Consider the following 18,387-nt stretch of genomic DNA (forward strand, 5'->3'; position numbering starts at 1 on the left):
GTTCCACCACTGCTTCTAGGGTTTCACTCATCAGTGCGATGTGTGAATGATTGTGTGGAGTAGGCTGTGCATGACACATTGAACGCTGTGTGTAGCAGCGTCTTGTCATTAGTGTCACTGTGACATGAGCTGTGAAAGCGGTTGTGATTACACCCTCTCTAGGAAAGAAAACGACAACAGGCGTTTTTATTGTAGAAACAGAGATGGCAGTCAAACTGATTAGCTTTCACCCCTGTCTGAAATTAACCGCTTGAACCCTAGCAACACATTGTGCTTTGGTTAAGAGATTTGGTGAAGAGGGAAATACTACTGGACCTAGTATAGAGCCCAGAGGGACAAGGTCTCAGCTCTTCTCTTCTTAGTCCCTCATGGTTGAATCTGGCACATTACATTATATAGCATATAATATTAGTATAGCACCACGGGCTGTTAATCATTTCACACTGAAAACCATGCATGCTTTATATACCTTTGAAGTACCACATAATGGAGAATAGAAGATGCCATTTTATCACATGACAACTGAGTGCAAAAGCTGCTGAGAGATTTTAGTGGGACTGAGCCTGAGGAATAAGAATGGCATCTGTCTGGAATTCATCTCCAACAAACAATTCCCTCTCATCCAAGACACCATTCACTCTTGGCCTGGGGAGTGCTTGTGAGCTTCAGGCAGTACTTGTCAATCAGTAGGTGTCCTAGCACACGACACCAAGGTCTAAATGTGTCAATGGAAGAGTAGGGAGACCACCTCCAAACTATGCCCATTATTAGTTATATTTGTATCGTACCATACAGATGTAGTTAAATTGAGGTTGCAAGTTCACTATGAAACCCGGCACATCTCTGTCTGTCTGTCTGTCTGTCTGTACGTCACGCCTGACACTGTGGTTCTATGGATTTGTCTGTGGTTCTATGGGTTTGTCGCTCTGACATCATGCTCTGATGTCACTGTGATGTCAGGGGAACCACTCTTAACAGAATGGGTTTGCCGCTTTGACATCACGCTCTGGCTTGAGTAAGCAATTTACCACTCGGGGTCGGACATTATGCTCTGATAATGTCCTGTGTGAGGGTGTTATCGGACGAGGCGAAGCCGAGTCCGATAACACCCTCACACAGGACATTATCAGAGCATAATGTCCGACCCCGAGTGGTAAATAGCTTTTCTACCACTTTTTCCCTTATACATGAAAGAAAACCCATAGTTGTAACTTGCAAGGATCTTAAGTTACAATCATTATTGCCTATAAAACTTCCGCGAGACAGCAGATAGTTCCACCAACAACATCTTCTACTCACCAACAGATGGCGCCAACTCCATACTAATCCATGCGTCTAGCTTACAGCTAAGCTAACGTCAGTTAGAAGTACCGTTCCGGCCGTAAATAGAGGCTGTTCGCTTCCAGAAAGGCATAGGTTCAGAGAAAAGGGGCTTTAAAGTTGGCGGATTGCATTGGATCCAAATAAATCGGCGACTATAGCATGCACGTTAGTAAACATAGGACCGTTGCCACGGTCATTTGTTGGTTGGGGGAAAGGTGTCCCCGGATGTACACTGAGGCGCATTGATCTCGGACAAGTCCTCACACAACTTTGCGGCAGTTGTTCTGTCATAACCTCCGGAATTTAGCCAATCAGAATCCAGTATTTGAACACGTGACTCGAAAAAGTGGTAGAATGTCCGTTTTCCTGTCCCGATGTCATCAATATTAAGCACATATCTGGGAAGGCCCATATTTGGTAATGCCCATGTGGGCATGTTCTGACATCACATTGTTGACTATCATGCAGGGGTCTCCATGGGTAACTGGTCCGATATACATCACTGGCCAGATGGCCAAGAATTGGCCTTTAGGGCGAGGTTGCATGTCGCCCTGAGGCGTCTTACTAGTTTTAACATACTCTACCATACAGATGTACTAGTTAAATTGTATTAACATACTCTACCATACAGATTGGTTAAAATAATGTATAATTCATTTAAACAAACAGCTTTAGTATAGCTTTAACATTGTCTGACCAGTCAAAAGCTGAAGCCGTCCTGCCAAGGCTGACTCAGTTATTTATTCAGCAATTTTGTTCTTTTCTTTTTTGGTCTCAACCGCCAAGGTCATGAACATTGTGTGCTCCTTAAGGAAAGATCATATTGAGACTGAAAGTAGATATTGTGATGAGATATGCAAGGACACGCATGTAATTTCATAGCTTCACTTTATGTGCTGAGTACTCGCTCTATTCCTAGATGTTCGCCCATCTCTTCCTGGACTTTGGCTTGCTGTATTACGCGTGTGTGTGTGTGTGTGTGTGTGTGTGTGTGTGTGTGTGTGTGTGTGTGTGTGTGTGTGTGTGTGTGTGTGTGTGTGTGTGTGTGTGTGTGTGTGTGTGTGATTTGTATTGATAATGCTGTGAGTTTTTTTGTGATTAACCTTAGGTCATCCCTGCCTGTCAAAAGAGTCTTTCTCTCTTTCTTCTCTCTCTCTCTCTCTCTCTCTCTCTCTCTCTCTCTCTCTCTCTCTCTCTCTCTCTCTCTCTGTCTTGCTCAAATGCATGCAGGCAGGCACGCAGCACGCACAAATAGCCAAATGCTTGTATTTCACAGGTGGCTGTTATATAGACAACAGGAAGTCCGGGACCCCTAGGGGGTCCTCAGAGTTACTACAGGGGGTCCTCCAAATCTTTGTGTGACAGAAACTTTATGTGCAGATCTTTGTGTGATAGAAACTTTGTGTGCAGATCTACAAGCTCGCAACGCCTCTCGCTGCGAGGCATTGTGAGCTTGTAGATCTGCTATTTTTGGCTAAAGTTTCAGAATATGGACGCTAGGGTTCAAGTGGTTAATATAAAAAAAGAGGAGAAAAAAAGCTTCTATCACACAGACATTTGGAGGACCCCCTATGGTAACTCCGAGTACCCCATAGGGGTCCCGGACCCCCTGTTGAAGACCCTTGGGTTAAATGTTTGAAAACACAAATTGACATGAATCCAAAATACACTGATGATTGTGCTGTCAAACGATGAAACTGTATGGAATCTATGAAAAGGTTGTGGGGGTCCCTGCTTCATCTCTCTCTCAACTAAGGGGTCCTTGGTCTGAAAAGTTGAAGACCCCTGGACTATAGACTATCATCTTCTGCCCTCTTGTGGCCATTTGTATAATGCAGACCTTGTTAATGCAGTATCACAAATACATCTCTATGGTAAAGTATGTTGATACAATTTATTACACTTGGTGGTGTGCTTGATTCTGATTGGTCAATCACGAAATTCAACACGTCGCGATGCATTGTGAGCCATCAGCTATTTTCAAATAGCCGAGGTATAAAACAGGTCTTGTTAGTGCATGTTTTGACAAAACAAATCAAAATGTACATAGTTGCTTTCCACCAGTGGTTGTGTGACTGAGCTGCCGTGGTTCCTTGCAGAGGACAGTCTCCTGAAACGTCAGAGCTCAACTTCCTACAGAAGGCCCAGATGCTGGAGACCTACGGAGTGGACCCGCATCCATGCAAGGTCAGACCATGCTTTCACTGTACTATGAATACAAACACAGTGCTGTCAGACCATGCTTTCTGAATACAAACACAGTGCTACCCTATGTGCTAATAATTATATCTTTCTGAATACAAACACAGTGCTACCCTCTGTGCTAATAATTATATCTTTCTGAATACAAACACAGTGCTACCCTATGTGCTAATAATTATATCAGTGCCTCTCAAACCACCTCAGAGTGTCTTAACGCTGAGAGCCACCATGCTCCTTGTTTCACTGCACTTTTCCTTTGGCCTTAAAGGTGATACACCATGAAAATTCACTTTTCCTATTTTTTTTTTTGGGGTCCCACTAGCACCTTCTATCCTCACAAAGTCCCATTTCAGACCGTTGTGTCTTTCTCTGGTTTTGGGAAGGTGGAGGTTAAAATCATCCCACGGGTTCTCAAAACAGGCTGTCCAGATTTGCTGCCGTTTGTGACGTCATAAACGGCCGTTTTTGAAGAAAAACATTTTTTTTTCAAAAAGATTTTTTTTTTTTTCAAAATTTGTTTTTGCCGCAGTTCAGGCCAAAGGTGGTACTGCAGCTGAAAATGCTCTGAGAGCCATTCAAAAATGAGAGACTCTCTATTCAGGAGTGGTAATTTAGCCTCAAACCTTTTGAAAAACTTTTTTGGGACATAAACTGACATGACATAAATACTTTTTAAATGCATGGTGTATCACCTTTAAGTGTTATCATGGATGATGGACAGACAGACAGACAGACAGACAGACAGACAGACAGACAGACAGATAGACAGAAAATAAAATCGCAGTATCTCCCTGTGACTGGTTGCTGTCTTGCCTGAGCGGCTGGAATTTGGCATCTCATGCGGGAGACTGCAGTTCGATTCCTGGGCATGACATACAACAGTTATGGATAATATAGCTTTAAATATTCACCTGTGTATTGATTGTGGGTTGCTTACTTGTACTGCAAAGTGTGTGTGCGCGTGTGTGTGTGTGTGTGTGTGTGTGTGTGTGTGTGTGTGTGTGTGTGTGTGTGCGTGTGCGTGTGCGTGTTTCAGGATGTGTCTGGCAACCCTGCCTTCCTGGCGTTTACTCCGTTTGGTTTCACGGTGCTCCAGGGAAACAGGAGGGTCCATCTCCTCAAATGGTGAGCACTCATTTGGTTGAGACCCAGACTCCACAGGGATCTGCATGAAACTTTGCATGCACTCTCCCAGTAGGCCAAGGAAGAACCTCCACGGCCAAATGTTTCAAATTGGCCTCATGGCGGTGCTATAACAGGGCTCCTCATGTTTTGGCCTATACAGTAACTCTTGAACCGTAGGAGGTACAATTACACTTTCCCCCCCTGGATTCCTTGGCTCAACTTCCTGTATAAGCCACGGCCATTTCCGCCTGACAAGATTGTATACCATTTTGCGTTTTCTTCAAATGACACTTTGTATACTACTACTTGTACGGATATGTCAAATGCTCATGTAAATCGATACAAATGATCTAATGTGATCAAGACATAGATCATTCAGATTCCATTCAGATTGGCTATGATTGGCTTTCAAAGTCTGCAGGCCCAGGCTAGGCAACCCAGCCTGACGGAGACCTGCGCTCCCTCCGAGGAGAATACTTTTCTAGTTGAGTGTGAAATCAGCTTGTCTTGTCGTCCCAACATGAACAGCTGGTGTAATAATCTGTCTAGGGTCCCGATGAATATTTTAGTTGGCGTGCCACAGGCCTATTTCCTCCTAGATAATGAGCATTGGGTATTACCGTTATATTTCCTAATTTATTTTCTTCCAAAAAATGGTAAAAAAAAAAAGAAAAGTTATAGTGTGTTTCTGTGGACAAATCCAACTGCTCATTAAAAAATACTGGCTTTGACTGTCAACGACCCACTTGCACACACCCCCCCCCATTCGACAATCTCACCAGCACTTCTCTCCCTACCCATCTGTCTCATTTACCATCTTGTTGTACTCTTCTTCTTCACCTACAGCATTAGTACAAAATAAGAAATTGTTATCGTTGCTCTCTGTTTACGATGTGACCGTTTATTGACAAGCTAGGATCAGTGGTGGAAAATAAAAATACAAACATTTTGTACTTAAAAGTAAAATTATCAATACTGCAATTTATAAATACAAGCAAAGGTCCAGAATTTCAGATTACTTGATTAAAAGTACAAAAGTATTGGTATCAAAATGTACTTAAAGTACGAAAAGCAAAAGTACTAAAATGTATGAAAATAGCCGATCTACAAAGCTATTTTCAAATAAATGTATAAAATTGGGCTAAAGTGGTTCATGTATGTTACAATATAATAGAATAGCCCATTCGTGCGGCAGTCCGTGGTCGCCTGTCCTCTCGTCTTTCTTTGCATTCACATGCTCCAATAGCACCCTGCTGCAGGGAAGGCTCGCAGACCTCGCGGACGTTGATATATGAGCGCCTGAGCGGTGCTGTCTGCAGCTGTGTGCTTTTCTTTGCATGAAGCGCTGAGTCTCCTCCTCGTTACGTTGTCTCCCACCCAAGTAAAGCCTGACTATACTTCGTCGTGTTACATGTGTTGCGTGCCGAAATAGCTGATCTGCAAGCTGACAACGCATCGCATCCACGAGACAACGTGAGCTTGTAGATCAGCTATTTTAACCAACGCGGATGGTTAGAAACGTCTGCCTTCACAATAAGGGTGAGGAAGACTGGACACTGAGCACCTAAATATTGTGGGCACGCACCTCATTGTTAAGTTGGATGAAATAATTGCTGTGTGTGGTTCTATATGGGCTGTGCCAATAATTTTGACAAATAATAGCTTGCAGCAACGTCTAAAAAAATACATTTGAATAGCCAAAAGTTTAAAAATATTATGGTTAAAAAAAGAACGAAAAATAACTAAGTTAGTTCATTTTGAGGAACCATGAACTTGAACTAGTTCATTTTGAAAGTGAACTTTCCCAACACTGTACTCCACTACATCTCGGATCCAAATATTTTACTTCTACTCCACTACATTTATTTTAAAACTTTAGTTACTTGACTAGAATTCATGACATTTACTCTGATCTCTCTTCAGATTCTCTCTGGATGAGAGTCTGATAAATGGCTTCATTCGTTGCTGTCGGCCAGAAACCTTGTACCTCCATACTTCAACTTTTTATGTTTCCTTCGTAAATTAATGCCCTCCTTCGTCATACAAGAGTGTGACACAAAAGCAGTGAAAATAGCAGATCTACAAGCTCACAAATGTGTTGACGTGTCTTAAAGATATAACAACATATAGGCTTTTTCGGTCTTATTGGGTTAATGTAAAAATATATAATAAAAACCGAACGGTTTGGTTTCCACCCAACACCAAAGAATTGTAAATTGAAATACTAACTACGCTTTTCACGTCCTCCCCCCTCTCCTCTCTCTCTCTCTCTCTCTCTCTCTCAGGGAAGAGGTGACCAAACTGAAGTTTGAAGCAAAGACATTCCATATATATGCAAATCAGAGCGAGGTGGGTGACTGGGTCTCTGTCTGTCTGCAGTGCTATGTGTGCAGTCCTTTTATGCATGGGGGAGCTGACACAGGGGAGACAATGTAATCTATCCTTAACACAGAGCCAAATGCACAACAACTATACCCCCTAGTCTTCTGAAATAAATTCACTTTCTGAACTGTCCACAACCTTCCTCTGAGACACAGCGCAAGTAGACAAGAATGGTTCCATCTTATAACAAGCATTAGTGAGGAGCAATTATATGAAGATAAGGTTGAAAAATGGGTGAAGTGGTCCTTTAAATCCAAAGGGAATGGAAACTGTAGGTAAAATATTGAAATTAAGAGATACATTTTGAGAATATGGGTAGAGTCACTGTCATACGATGTACACGTTACAGGACAAGAAGATCATACTGACGTACTTTGCACCTACACCAGAGGCCTGTAAACACCTATGGAAGTGTGGAGTCGAGAACCAGGCCTTCTTCAAGTAAGTCGCTAGTTCCCCTGGGGGTCCAAGGATCCTCAGTGGTCCTTAGGGGGGTTGCTAGGGGGTCCCCAGCTACAGACCCTTTACGCCTACGGGTCCATTTGGTTACTCTCGTACATTCAGAGTTAAATTAACACAAAGGATTTCACTGTGTATCCAGAATATGGTCTTCCCACAAAAATGCAAATATCTCACAAAGTATCAATCTGGTGATGCCTCATTCATACAGGTTGGTGCTTTTCTTCGTGGAGAAAATTGGCATTGTGTCAAGTGGTTGTTTTTGTACAGCATGTACAATATGTGTCTGTTTGTTCTCTCTCAGGTTGGAGAAGTCCAGCCAGGTCCGTACGGTGTCCAGTAGTAACCTCTTCTTCAAGGGCAGTCGCTTTAGATTCAGGTATTGTACATGAAATTATGAAAACATGTTCATGCATCGGTTGTCCCCTTGTATGTCGACGATGGCCGTGTTCAGCGGACACTTTAACCACTTAACCCATTCAGGCCGGGAACACATTTTAGTGTATGGGAGAGGCTTACAGTGCATGTACAGTATGTAGCAACATATTTGTTTTTGTAGGCTAATTTCAGATTTAGGCCTAACTATAGGTTAGGCCTAAATGGGCCGTTTATAGTTACGTACCGGTATGCTTGATTTTGTGTACGTTTCTGGGTGAGAGAGTACGCACGGTAGATCTGTTGACATGCATAGTTCCTCTACGTTATTTACGTGCCAACCCGCTCTCCGCTCCAATTCTGCTCCCGTTGGGGCAGCGTGCCACATGGAGGTGGTTCTGCACAGCAGCACACACGTGTAAACCGACGACCGACGTGATGTTTGGTAACAGTCTGGACTGGTTCTGCAGCTGCTGTCTGTCGGCAACGTTATTGCGGTAAATGCAACTCTGCGAGGGTACATATTTAACCACCCGGACTGAGTAATAATAACAAAACACAGTGCACTGCACCCGTCTCGCTGTTGGAGGTGTGAGTGTTTGTGTGTATGTTTTCTCATGCCAATAAAGCCGTTTGAGCCTGTGAGGAGTCGAGACGTCCTCCTCACCAGTGGTTGCAATGACGTTCCTTTTTTCCCGTTTCTTGCTAAAATATATTTCTTGTTGGGACACATTGTTTCAGAACCGCTGTCTTATAAGTAATTTTCCTCACTACTGCCACGGTTGACAAAAGTTCGCCACGGGTAGTTCATGCGTACGTACGTTTTTATCGGTTTTAATCCGTCGGGTTGAGTGTTGTCCGTAAGGTTACGTACAGAGACAAAAACGGACAGACCTATGGAGCTAACGGATTAAATCACTCTCCCCTCTGTTTCTAGTGTAGACTTGCAGTCCTTATGTATTACTATACATGGTACTTTAAAGGGGAATACCACTAATTTTCAGTATTGAACCATATACTGTAGCTTAGTGCTGTTGTGTGGAAATATGAACCCTCCCCCTTCTGTGTTGCTCCGCCCTCTGGGCTGCTTCATTCTGCGACCGCGTATTTCCCGGTGAACCTGTGCGCAAAGGTGGGGGCCGATGGGCAAGGAGGGTCGCGAGCTTAAGAGAAACAACTAAAATAAGACCTTAAAACCTGGCGAAAACAGTTGTGTGCATTAGCGGAAGATGACGATAAAGGAAATCATTAAATGGAAAACGTTAAATTCACTTCTGAAAAGCCTACACAGCCTTAAAACATGGCAAAAACAGTTGCGTGCATCAGCGCAAGATTAGATGAGGGTAAAGGAAATCATTAAATGGAAAACATTAAATCAACTTATGAAAAGGCTTCTAAGCTTACACTATAGCCTACTAAAAAACTAGTGGAACCGCGATCTTGCCACACGTGAATAATTGTGGTTGTAAACAATAACACAGACAATATAAATCCTTAGTCTAGTTGTGGGAAGAAAAGGTTATCATCATAGCCCATATCAAGAAAGCACATAAGGAGGAGCGCACACCTAAGTGAGTGAGGTGCTGACCACGCAGATAACAATGAATGAGAGGAAAGAGGCCGCACACTCTTCAGCCACGATGCAAATAATTTATTTACCAACGTTTCGACTGTTGCCAGTCTTCATCAGTTCATCATAGCCCCAAATAACTTTTAAATATCTTGTGACGAGTCTCTTACTAAATCGGCAAGAGTGCCTCTCATTCTCAATACATAAAGGATAAGCTATATAGCCTAACCTCTTCATCCTCATCCTTTTGGGGGCAGTGTAGCTGTCCCAGCACTGGGGGGCTAGGTGATTATTTTATTTTATTGTAGGATTTCTTGATTTTTATCAACCATTGCTGTGCTCAAACGTCGTGTTATCTGCATCATTAGCACAAATAGCCTAGCTGAAATAACAGTAAAGATTCTCATATTTGCTTTGTTGGAGTCTGAATAGTATTTCTCACTGTAATAATATTTCTGGTATCATGAATCAGATGAGGTGGAGTGTGTGAATAGTAGCCTATTAGTCACTGTTATAATAGTATCAGATGGGTGTATAAGCATTATTGATGGTGTTACTTTTGTGTGCAATGTTTTTTTTTTTACCCTGCTGTATCTACATTACTGTTGTTCTGCCTCCGGCAACTTTTTCGTCTAATATGTAATTTGTGTTCGTCCAGTGGCAGGGTTGCAAAAGAAGTCATGGAGCAAAGTGCCAAAATTAAACGTGACCCACCAGAGATTCACAGGTGAGCTCCCCTATTCAACCACCTTTCAGCTGTGTACATGCAATACTGCTGTATATGTGTACACAAGTGTGTGTGTGTGTGTGTGTGTGTGTGTGTGTGTGTGTGTGTGTGTGTGTGTGTGTGTGTGTGTGTGTGTGTGTGTGTGTGTGTGTGTGTGTGTGTGTGTGTGTGTGTGTGTGTGTGTGTCCAGAGCTGGCCTGGTGCCCAGTAGGAGCTGTCCGTCCATCACTCACGGTCCCAGACTAACCAGCGTGCCTAGGACGAGACGGAGAGCTGTACACATCTCCATCATGGAGGGTAACAATCAATCAGTCAATCCATCTTTATTATTTTATAGTGCCAAATCACATCAAGTCGTTCAAGACACTTCATATCGTCGTTGTCGGGTGGAAACCTTGTATGTCCAAAACTGTTTGTTTTATCATTTAAAAAAAATGAACTAAACTAGTGACAGCCGATCTACAAGCACATCGTGAGGCGTTGTGTGCTTGTAGATCTGCTGTTTTCACTACTTTTGTGGGACAGCCTTGTCTGATGAAGCATGGCTTTGCTTCACGAAAAAACGTACAAATTTGAAACTTGGAGATACGAGGTTTCTGCCCGACTATATCTCCATATTCCAACCCCCTATATATGGCGCATACAGATCGAGTGCAATTACCCACATCTCCTATTCCACTGCAGTAACGATTCTGCCTGTGTGTAGTCAACTTGCTTGGTTGAATCACTCACACACTCACACACACATAACTAAATTGTAAATTATGCATTTACAGTATATAGCTTTACAATGTGCATTCACACACTGACGACGGAGGAAACCATGCAAGGCACCAACCTTCTCGTCAGGGCTTAGTGTCTTGTTCAAGGACACTTTGACTCTTAACTCTGGGGAAGCCTTGGATTCCCAAGCGGCCGTTCTACCTCCTGAGCCACTGCCGCCCCAGTGGCAATAATCACATAATTCTGTGTGCTTCACTGTAGATTAAAGTGTGCATTTCTCAGTGTGGTGTTCTCATGTTGCTTCAAAGGGAGTAGTTGGATTGGCAGCAGGGTTCACTGATTGGTCTCAGTGAAGAGGCAGCAAGGTTCACTGATTGGTCTCAGTGAAGAGGCAGCAAGGTTCACTGATTGGTCAAAGTGAAGGAGAGAAGTGGCAATGAGGGTCATTGATTGGTCACAGCACAGCTGTGAGGGCCAGTGATTGGTCACAACACAGAGATCGCAATGAGGGTCATTGATTGGTCACAGCAAAGCTGGTGAGGGTCAGTGATTGGTCACAGCACAGAGATCTATTTCAGTACGTTGGTCGTCATCCAGTATGTATGGTGGCATCATGCTTTGTGTCTATGGATTAGTTAGTCAATTCAGCTGTTCTCACTCCTTTAAGCTCTCTTTCCCTCTCAGGCAGCAGGCAGGCAGGCAGGCAGGCAGGCAGGCACGCACGCACGCACGCACGCACGCACGCACGCACGCACGCACGCACGCACGCACGCACACACACACACACACACACACACACACACACACACACACACACACACACACACACACACACACACACACACACACACACACAAGCATACCCTCCATGACAAACGTGCCACACTTGTGTGTCAGTCACCCCCCTCTCTCTCTCTCTCTCTGACTGCATAAACATAACCCTACAGTATGCACACATTCAGAGGGCTCCGTTTCCATTCCTCTCATTCATCATCCATACGGTGTGTTGACTGCTGAGTGCCATTTGCAGAGGAAACATGTTGACACGGAAATATCACCCTGCCCTTAAAGGGACATCAAACATAAGCTGGTTTTGCAGTTTGACTTCCGGTTCAGATTAAAAACGACATAATATAAAAAACACAAAGAAACTAAAAACAAAACAATGCAGCTTTAGCGTTTAGGTAACAATGTGCCAGCAATACTGTACTGTTGTATTGACTACTGTCTATGCTTGCACATTGGCAGTTAAACCCTTGTAATAAATGAGTTTGGGAGCTATACATTGTGTGCTGTGCAGATATTTTACTTCTCCACACATTGGCACACCCATGGCTCTGGTCACACCTAACCCTAACACAACAAGGGCACTCGGGTGGCATAGTGGTAAAGTACTTACTACATTCCCACCACCGTGGAGCCGAGCGTAGGTGTTTGAATCGACTGCGGTGCATCCGACTTTGTTAAATAAGAAAAAGAAAAGAAGCATTAATTCTTGGCCATCTGGCCAGTGATGTATATCGGACCAGTTACCCATACAGTATATGGAGATCCATGTACTGTATAATGTACTTACCTTTTATGCCAATACATGGAGATCCCTGTCTGAACCAACCACACATATATGGATTGTCTTCCTCCATATATGGGCATTCCCATTAGATAATATGGTCCTGTTAGATATGGGCTTATATTGATGACATCAGGGATCTCCATACATGGGCATTAAAGGGATTCTGTTAGAGTGGTTCCCATGACATCACAACATACAATAACTTTTATGCCCATACATGGGGAGATCCCTATCTGAACCAGCCACACAGATATAGGCCATGTCTTGTCCATCTGGGCAGTGATATATATCAATGACATCAGGGATCTTCATATATGGTCATAAAAGGGATTTTGGGGAATACCCATATGGATTTTTACATAGGTGATGTCAACATCACAGTGACATCAGAGCATGATGTCAGAGCAGCAAACCCATAGACCGTAAAAATGTGTACACGTCTGTCTACACGCGGACAAGCTGTGACATTTCTCATAAACTGCGACCTTTGGTCGCAATCATAGTATCACCCTTAGCCCCTGGACCTATTCAAAACACTCTCAACCACTTGACCAGCTTGATGAAAGAAAGGTTTTCATTAAATTACATTAGTCGATCGTCTCACTACATTCATTACCTTATTCATCACAGTGGCCTTCTCAATCCTACCCCACATCATCTGTCATAGCCTAACGTCTAATCTGGCAGTGTCATGTACCAACAATTGGCAAGCCAAAAGCTCACAACAGCGTAACGATGCGACTCGTTGTGAGGTTTGTGCATACACATGCTATTTTTGTCATCCAAACCTGTCTTACGATGAAGTACATGGATTAAAGTTTTCAGGCACCATGTTTGGCTTATAGGGTGTGCCAAATGTAGTTCTAAGAGCGGCCATTTCTTGGGTAAACACAGCCTTACACAGGTGTTCTGATTAGACTATAGCATTAGTTCTATGCAATCAAACAATTGAAACACCTGTGTTTTGACCCAAGAAATGGCCGCTAAGGACTACAATGACGTAGCCGCTGGCACACACTATAATGTTAACACTGTTGCTCTGCACCACATGGCTACACTAACCTGTTATATTGTATGTTTAAAGAGTATTTGAATTGGTCAAACTAGCAATAGAATACATCTTCAGAAGCAACCATTTCATAAAAGCAACGGTTAAAGCCTTAATCTGTGATTTCTTCAACTGGTTGACCTTACTGTATGCAGAACAGTAGAAATATTCTTTAGAACAAATCATTTTACATATTGTGCCAAATGTTCAGGCTAGCGCTAGTGTGGATGACGAACAAGGCGTTGAGAGTTGAGGTTGTGGTGTCACATTGCACTGTAGCAACAGTGAAACAAGCCCTGTGTGTTCTTTGTGTGCTGGTATTTCCACTGGTAATAATATCACTACCCTGAAAATAGCCTCCAGTATCAGAGTCGGACCACATACCAGCGCCTTGTCTCTCACCCCCTGGAAGACTGTCTGTCTTTCCGGGCTGCCTGCCTAGTGGGTCTCACTGCCACAGTCAGGGACAAGGACAAACCGTTGAGAGAATCTTTGAGAGACAGAAAGGGGGGGAAAAAGGAAAGAGTTTGTGGGACAAAAACAGGGTGAGAGAGGGAGAGACTGGGTGCCTGTAGAAGACAAGACAGTAGAAGTTAGACTCAAGGTTGTTCGTTCTTCTCGAGCCACCATGGTGAAGTGTCTGATCCGGATCACAACCAAGGTGAATGTTCAACTGCGCATGATCAACCACTGCTACCGCGATGTGAAGGTGCGAGTGCTGTGCATGGGGCCCCGGCTCCTGGGAAAGGCTCTGGGGGTCCTGCCTCTCTTCCCCTCTCTCCCCGGAGCCTCAGGGTCAGGGGACAACCCCGGGGCCTCCTCCAGGCTAGCTGTCCCACCCCACGTCTATGGTGCTGGGAATGGCTACAGCCAACCAGGTATGGAAGCTTGAGGGATCTTCTTTTTATAATAATGCAGGATTATTGGTGATGACTGTTTCAATAGATGGTAGACGTGAACAGTTCAGAAATGGCAGCATGGAAAGCTTTTGAAAGCATGAGCTGGTTTATATTCAACTTGAAAGGTGGCTTACTTGTTTTATTATTATGGCTTTTAACAAAAATAACACAAGTTTTGACCTGATGGTCAAGATTAAAAATGTTACCCCGATCAAGCAGCCAGGCTCTATTTTTCTCAATGGTAAACAATTCAGTACTGGGTTTAAATCCGGGGTGGAAGAGGAAAGTTACACAATGCAGCTTTAATTAATTGAAAAATATAAAAAAGTAAACAGAATAACAGTAGTGCCTTAGCCTCACAGGGCCTGCTTCTTTTTCACATTTTAAATGTCAACATGGCTTTGTTCTATATCTACTGTAACGTCTGACTCAGACTACCCTGAATGCAGACAAATGATGCTAAAGTGGTACTAAAGTGGTGGAATGAAGGGTTACCTGCAAGCCTTAAAGGCCAAACCGCACCAATGCAACTCCTTACAACATGCAACTACTCGCAATCATTATCCTCAATGGCAGTTGCAAGGAGTTGCATTGGTGTTACATGGTCTTAAAACTGTATTGTTGCAAGGAGTTATGATGACTAGTTGCATTGGTGCATGCGGTTGGCCTTTGATCAGCTCGCTGCCTTCCACACTCTTCTATCTAGCATCAGGGTCTTGAGCTCTACAGTGTTGTTATCTGATTGACTGAAGCGCTGCAGTGCATCTACGTAGGTGGTGCGCTTCTTGCTTTCCTGGCTTTGCCCTGGGTTGGCTCTCAAAGTGTCATTTTTCTTGCCACTAGTTACAGCGCCCTGCCAGCTTCATCCTTCTCTCTCTGACTTTGTCTGTGATCTGTGGTACTGTAGGTCCCTGCAAAGGACCATATTTCTGATGTGACATGTGTCATTTGTAGACTCCATCCAGAGCCATGTCCTGTTGTGCTGTGAGGGTCCATGTCTTGTCTCAGCCCCATACAGCAGTACTGAATCCACTGTAGCTACGAACAGAAGGGAATCTTTCAAACGCTTGAAAGATTCCCGGGGACAAATCTTGTCAGATGGGGGTCCACAGCCAAACACACAATCAAGACATGAAAATGTTTGAGAACCACTGACGCAGGTGTCTCTGTCCTCAGGTCTGGAGTCCCTCAGAGACAGCGCTCACTCCACGCCTGTGCGCTCCGTTTCCCATAGCGACTTCATGCCTCGTTCCCGCGGGCAGACGGTGGACCGAGGCGAGGCCGCCGCGTCGGCCGTCATTTCCGACGAGTCCTACTGCCCCTCGGACAGCGTGCTGCCCACCCCGGTGGCCGAGCACGGCATGGAACTGGCCGTGGCGCGCCACCTCAATGGCGCCCCCTGTAGCATCGACGAGGAGAAGGGTTCGGAGGCAGGGCCACCGGCGGTGGAGGGGCCCGGCGGCAGGAAAGCGCTGCGACTGGGAGGACGACGGAGCAAATCGCCGCCCCCCGGTGACGTGGAGGAGGTGAACAAGTTCATCTTGAGCGTGTTACGCCTCCTCCTGGTCACCGTGGGACTGTTGTTCACGCTGCTGCTGCTCCTCATTATGCTGACAGAGTCGGAGCTGGACGTCACCTTCCTGAGGGACATCCGCAAGACGCCAGAGTTCCAACAGTTCCACGTGGAGTACTTCTGCCCGCTGCGGCGCTGGTTCGCCTGCAAGTTCCGCTGGATGGGGAGTTTCCTCGTCAATAAATGAAAGGACGCGGGCCTCTTCTGTGTGGGGGAGGGGGGCTGGACAACAGGACTCCTGACTCAAGCCATGGACTGGCCCCTGTAGTGGCCTTCCCTCCCCTGGTTTATTTGTTTGTTTATTTTCGTGACCATCACTGCGAGGACATTATTTCAACAATCACGTTTTACTTTGGAAATTCAGGTCATTATGAGGTACTTTATTTTTTACACATAAAAAAAGGCAACAGGGTTTTCAATTAAACACCTAAAAAGGGTCATGACAATTTGTTCAGCCACAGATAACAGTTGCCTTTATTTTTTATTTATTTGTATGTTGTAACATTAATACCAGAAAAGGGTGGGTGTTTGAGGGCTTGGAGCGCAAAGGGCGTAAGTGATATTTAATTTATTTTCACTGGACAGTTTTTCATTGATTGTAAAAATTTAACTACAAACAACATTAAAAATGTATATTTTAAAATGCATTAATTGAAGCCTAATCTGTATTAAAGTATAGATTGATTAAACATATTTATTTGTATTAAATAATTACGATCAATGGAAAGCTGTATGTCCTGTGGAAAAAATTACAATGTCACTTACGCCCTTTGCGCTCCAAGCCCTATTGTGTTGGGAGTATTGGTTGCATAGTGTGACTGCAGATAAGGGTTGATGAAGGTTTGGAGAGGGACATGGCTGGTCAGGATGATAATGCCATTCCCTTATTGGCTTATTTCAACAGTCAACAGGCGTATGTATATTGGCTCTTTTCCACTTTACAAGAACTAAGCTTCTGGACTTGTTTCCAAACGCTGCTGCTCAGATTCAGATAATGGTTCTCAGAACCTAATTTTGTCCCTGCCAAGGACCATGTAGTACTAACTCAGAACTTGTACTTTCAGATGTTTTTTTTTAAATAGCCCTACTGATCGAGATGAGCTTGTATTTTCTTTTGTTTTTTTACATTCCTGGTTCTGGTGGTAATGGAAACATCACAGTTCAGGTTCTGGAAGGTTCTGGGTTAACCCTTTGCAGTGAAAAAGAGCCATTAAGATGCCGCTGCTGCTGTGAGGGTCATGGAGTTGAAACCAGGGGTGTCGCACCAAATTCTGAGCCTTGGGTACAAGGATTCACTGCGAGCCTCCGCACAATTATTGTGTGCTTTAACTATTGAAAAATAGCAGATCTACAAGCTCACACTCACAGTGCGGCACTCTCGGTGCAGCGCTGCGAGCTTGTAGATCTGCTATTTTTGAAAAATATTGAAAATCTTTGAATATTTCAAATACTTCTAAGGTTTTATGAAAAACCTATGTTTCTATGTCAGTGGTGCTCAAACCTTCTCATGTGAAGGACCCCCAAAATTATATGCATTTGGCCACGGAACCCCATCTCAAAATATTTAGTTCCAGGGACCCCCCAGAAGCAAAATTTGAGTTACAAATGTTCGCTTAATATATACAAAGATTTGCAGACATTTTCACAACTTTAAAAGCAGATCTACAAGCTTGCAGCGCGGCACCTTGTATATATCTGCTATTTTTCAATAGCTAAAGTATAAAATAATTAAGGCCCCACCACCTTGGGCCCTAGTAACTCAGTCCCCCCCCCCCCCCCCCCCCTCCCGTGACGCCCCTGGTCGAAGCTGTATCTGTTGTGGAAAGTGTGATGTGAGGAATTAAGAGGCACTTTTTGAATGTAGACCGTCTTTAATGATGGTTCTGAAAGATTATTTTTCTATTGACTGTGACTGGTTCATTGTAAGGCATTAACCACTTAAACCCTCTATTCTCTGTTGACTGGGGTCCCCCAGGGTTCTGTACTTGGCACCCTGCCCCCCCTCCCCCCCTTTACTCCAAATCACTTTGCCAGAAACATCCGATCTTGTCGTTCGGCTATTTTCGCCAAATGTTCGCCTATTATGACATGCTGAGAATGGGGAATTGGGGATGCAAGGGTTGATGTGGTTATTAGGGGTGTAACGATACATTTTAATAGCGATGCGATACGCATCACGATACATGGACGACATTGGTTCATTCATGGCGATACGATATGATACGATTCGATATAATGATTTAAAATCGATATAGTAACTATTTATCAAAGAAATTACATTTGTGTAAAACGTGTCAAAAATCTATTATTATGGATATAAATAAGTAAACGCTGTGATTCTCTAGCAAATACATGGACATTATATTTCAACACATATGGACAAACCCACCCCTTGACATGAACACAGA

General features: G+C 43.9%; 1 protein-coding gene across 1 annotated transcript in view; it reads left to right on the top strand.

Moving 5' to 3' along the window:
* frmd5b (FERM domain containing 5b) overlaps window positions 1-16,166 on the top strand; it is a gene marked incomplete at both ends in the record, with an annotated part of 141,576 nt that extends 125,410 nt beyond the window's left edge. The window contains 8 exons of the mRNA XM_080729614.1: window positions 3,423-3,510; window positions 4,562-4,650; window positions 6,936-6,999; window positions 7,382-7,473; window positions 7,796-7,870; window positions 10,095-10,163; window positions 10,354-10,460; window positions 15,583-16,166. Coding sequence (XP_080585740.1) covers window positions 3,423-3,510; window positions 4,562-4,650; window positions 6,936-6,999; window positions 7,382-7,473; window positions 7,796-7,870; window positions 10,095-10,163; window positions 10,354-10,460; window positions 15,583-16,166 — 1,168 coding nt within the window. The remainder of the gene's footprint in view (window positions 1-3,422; window positions 3,511-4,561; window positions 4,651-6,935; window positions 7,000-7,381; window positions 7,474-7,795; window positions 7,871-10,094; window positions 10,164-10,353; window positions 10,461-15,582) is intronic.
* Window positions 16,167-18,387: the final 2,221 nt, after the last annotated feature.

Source organism: Nannobrachium achirus, assembly GCF_963921795.1.
Source record: "Nannobrachium achirus genome assembly, chromosome: 7".
NCBI classification, from domain to species: Eukaryota; Metazoa; Chordata; class Actinopteri; order Myctophiformes; family Myctophidae; genus Nannobrachium; species Nannobrachium achirus.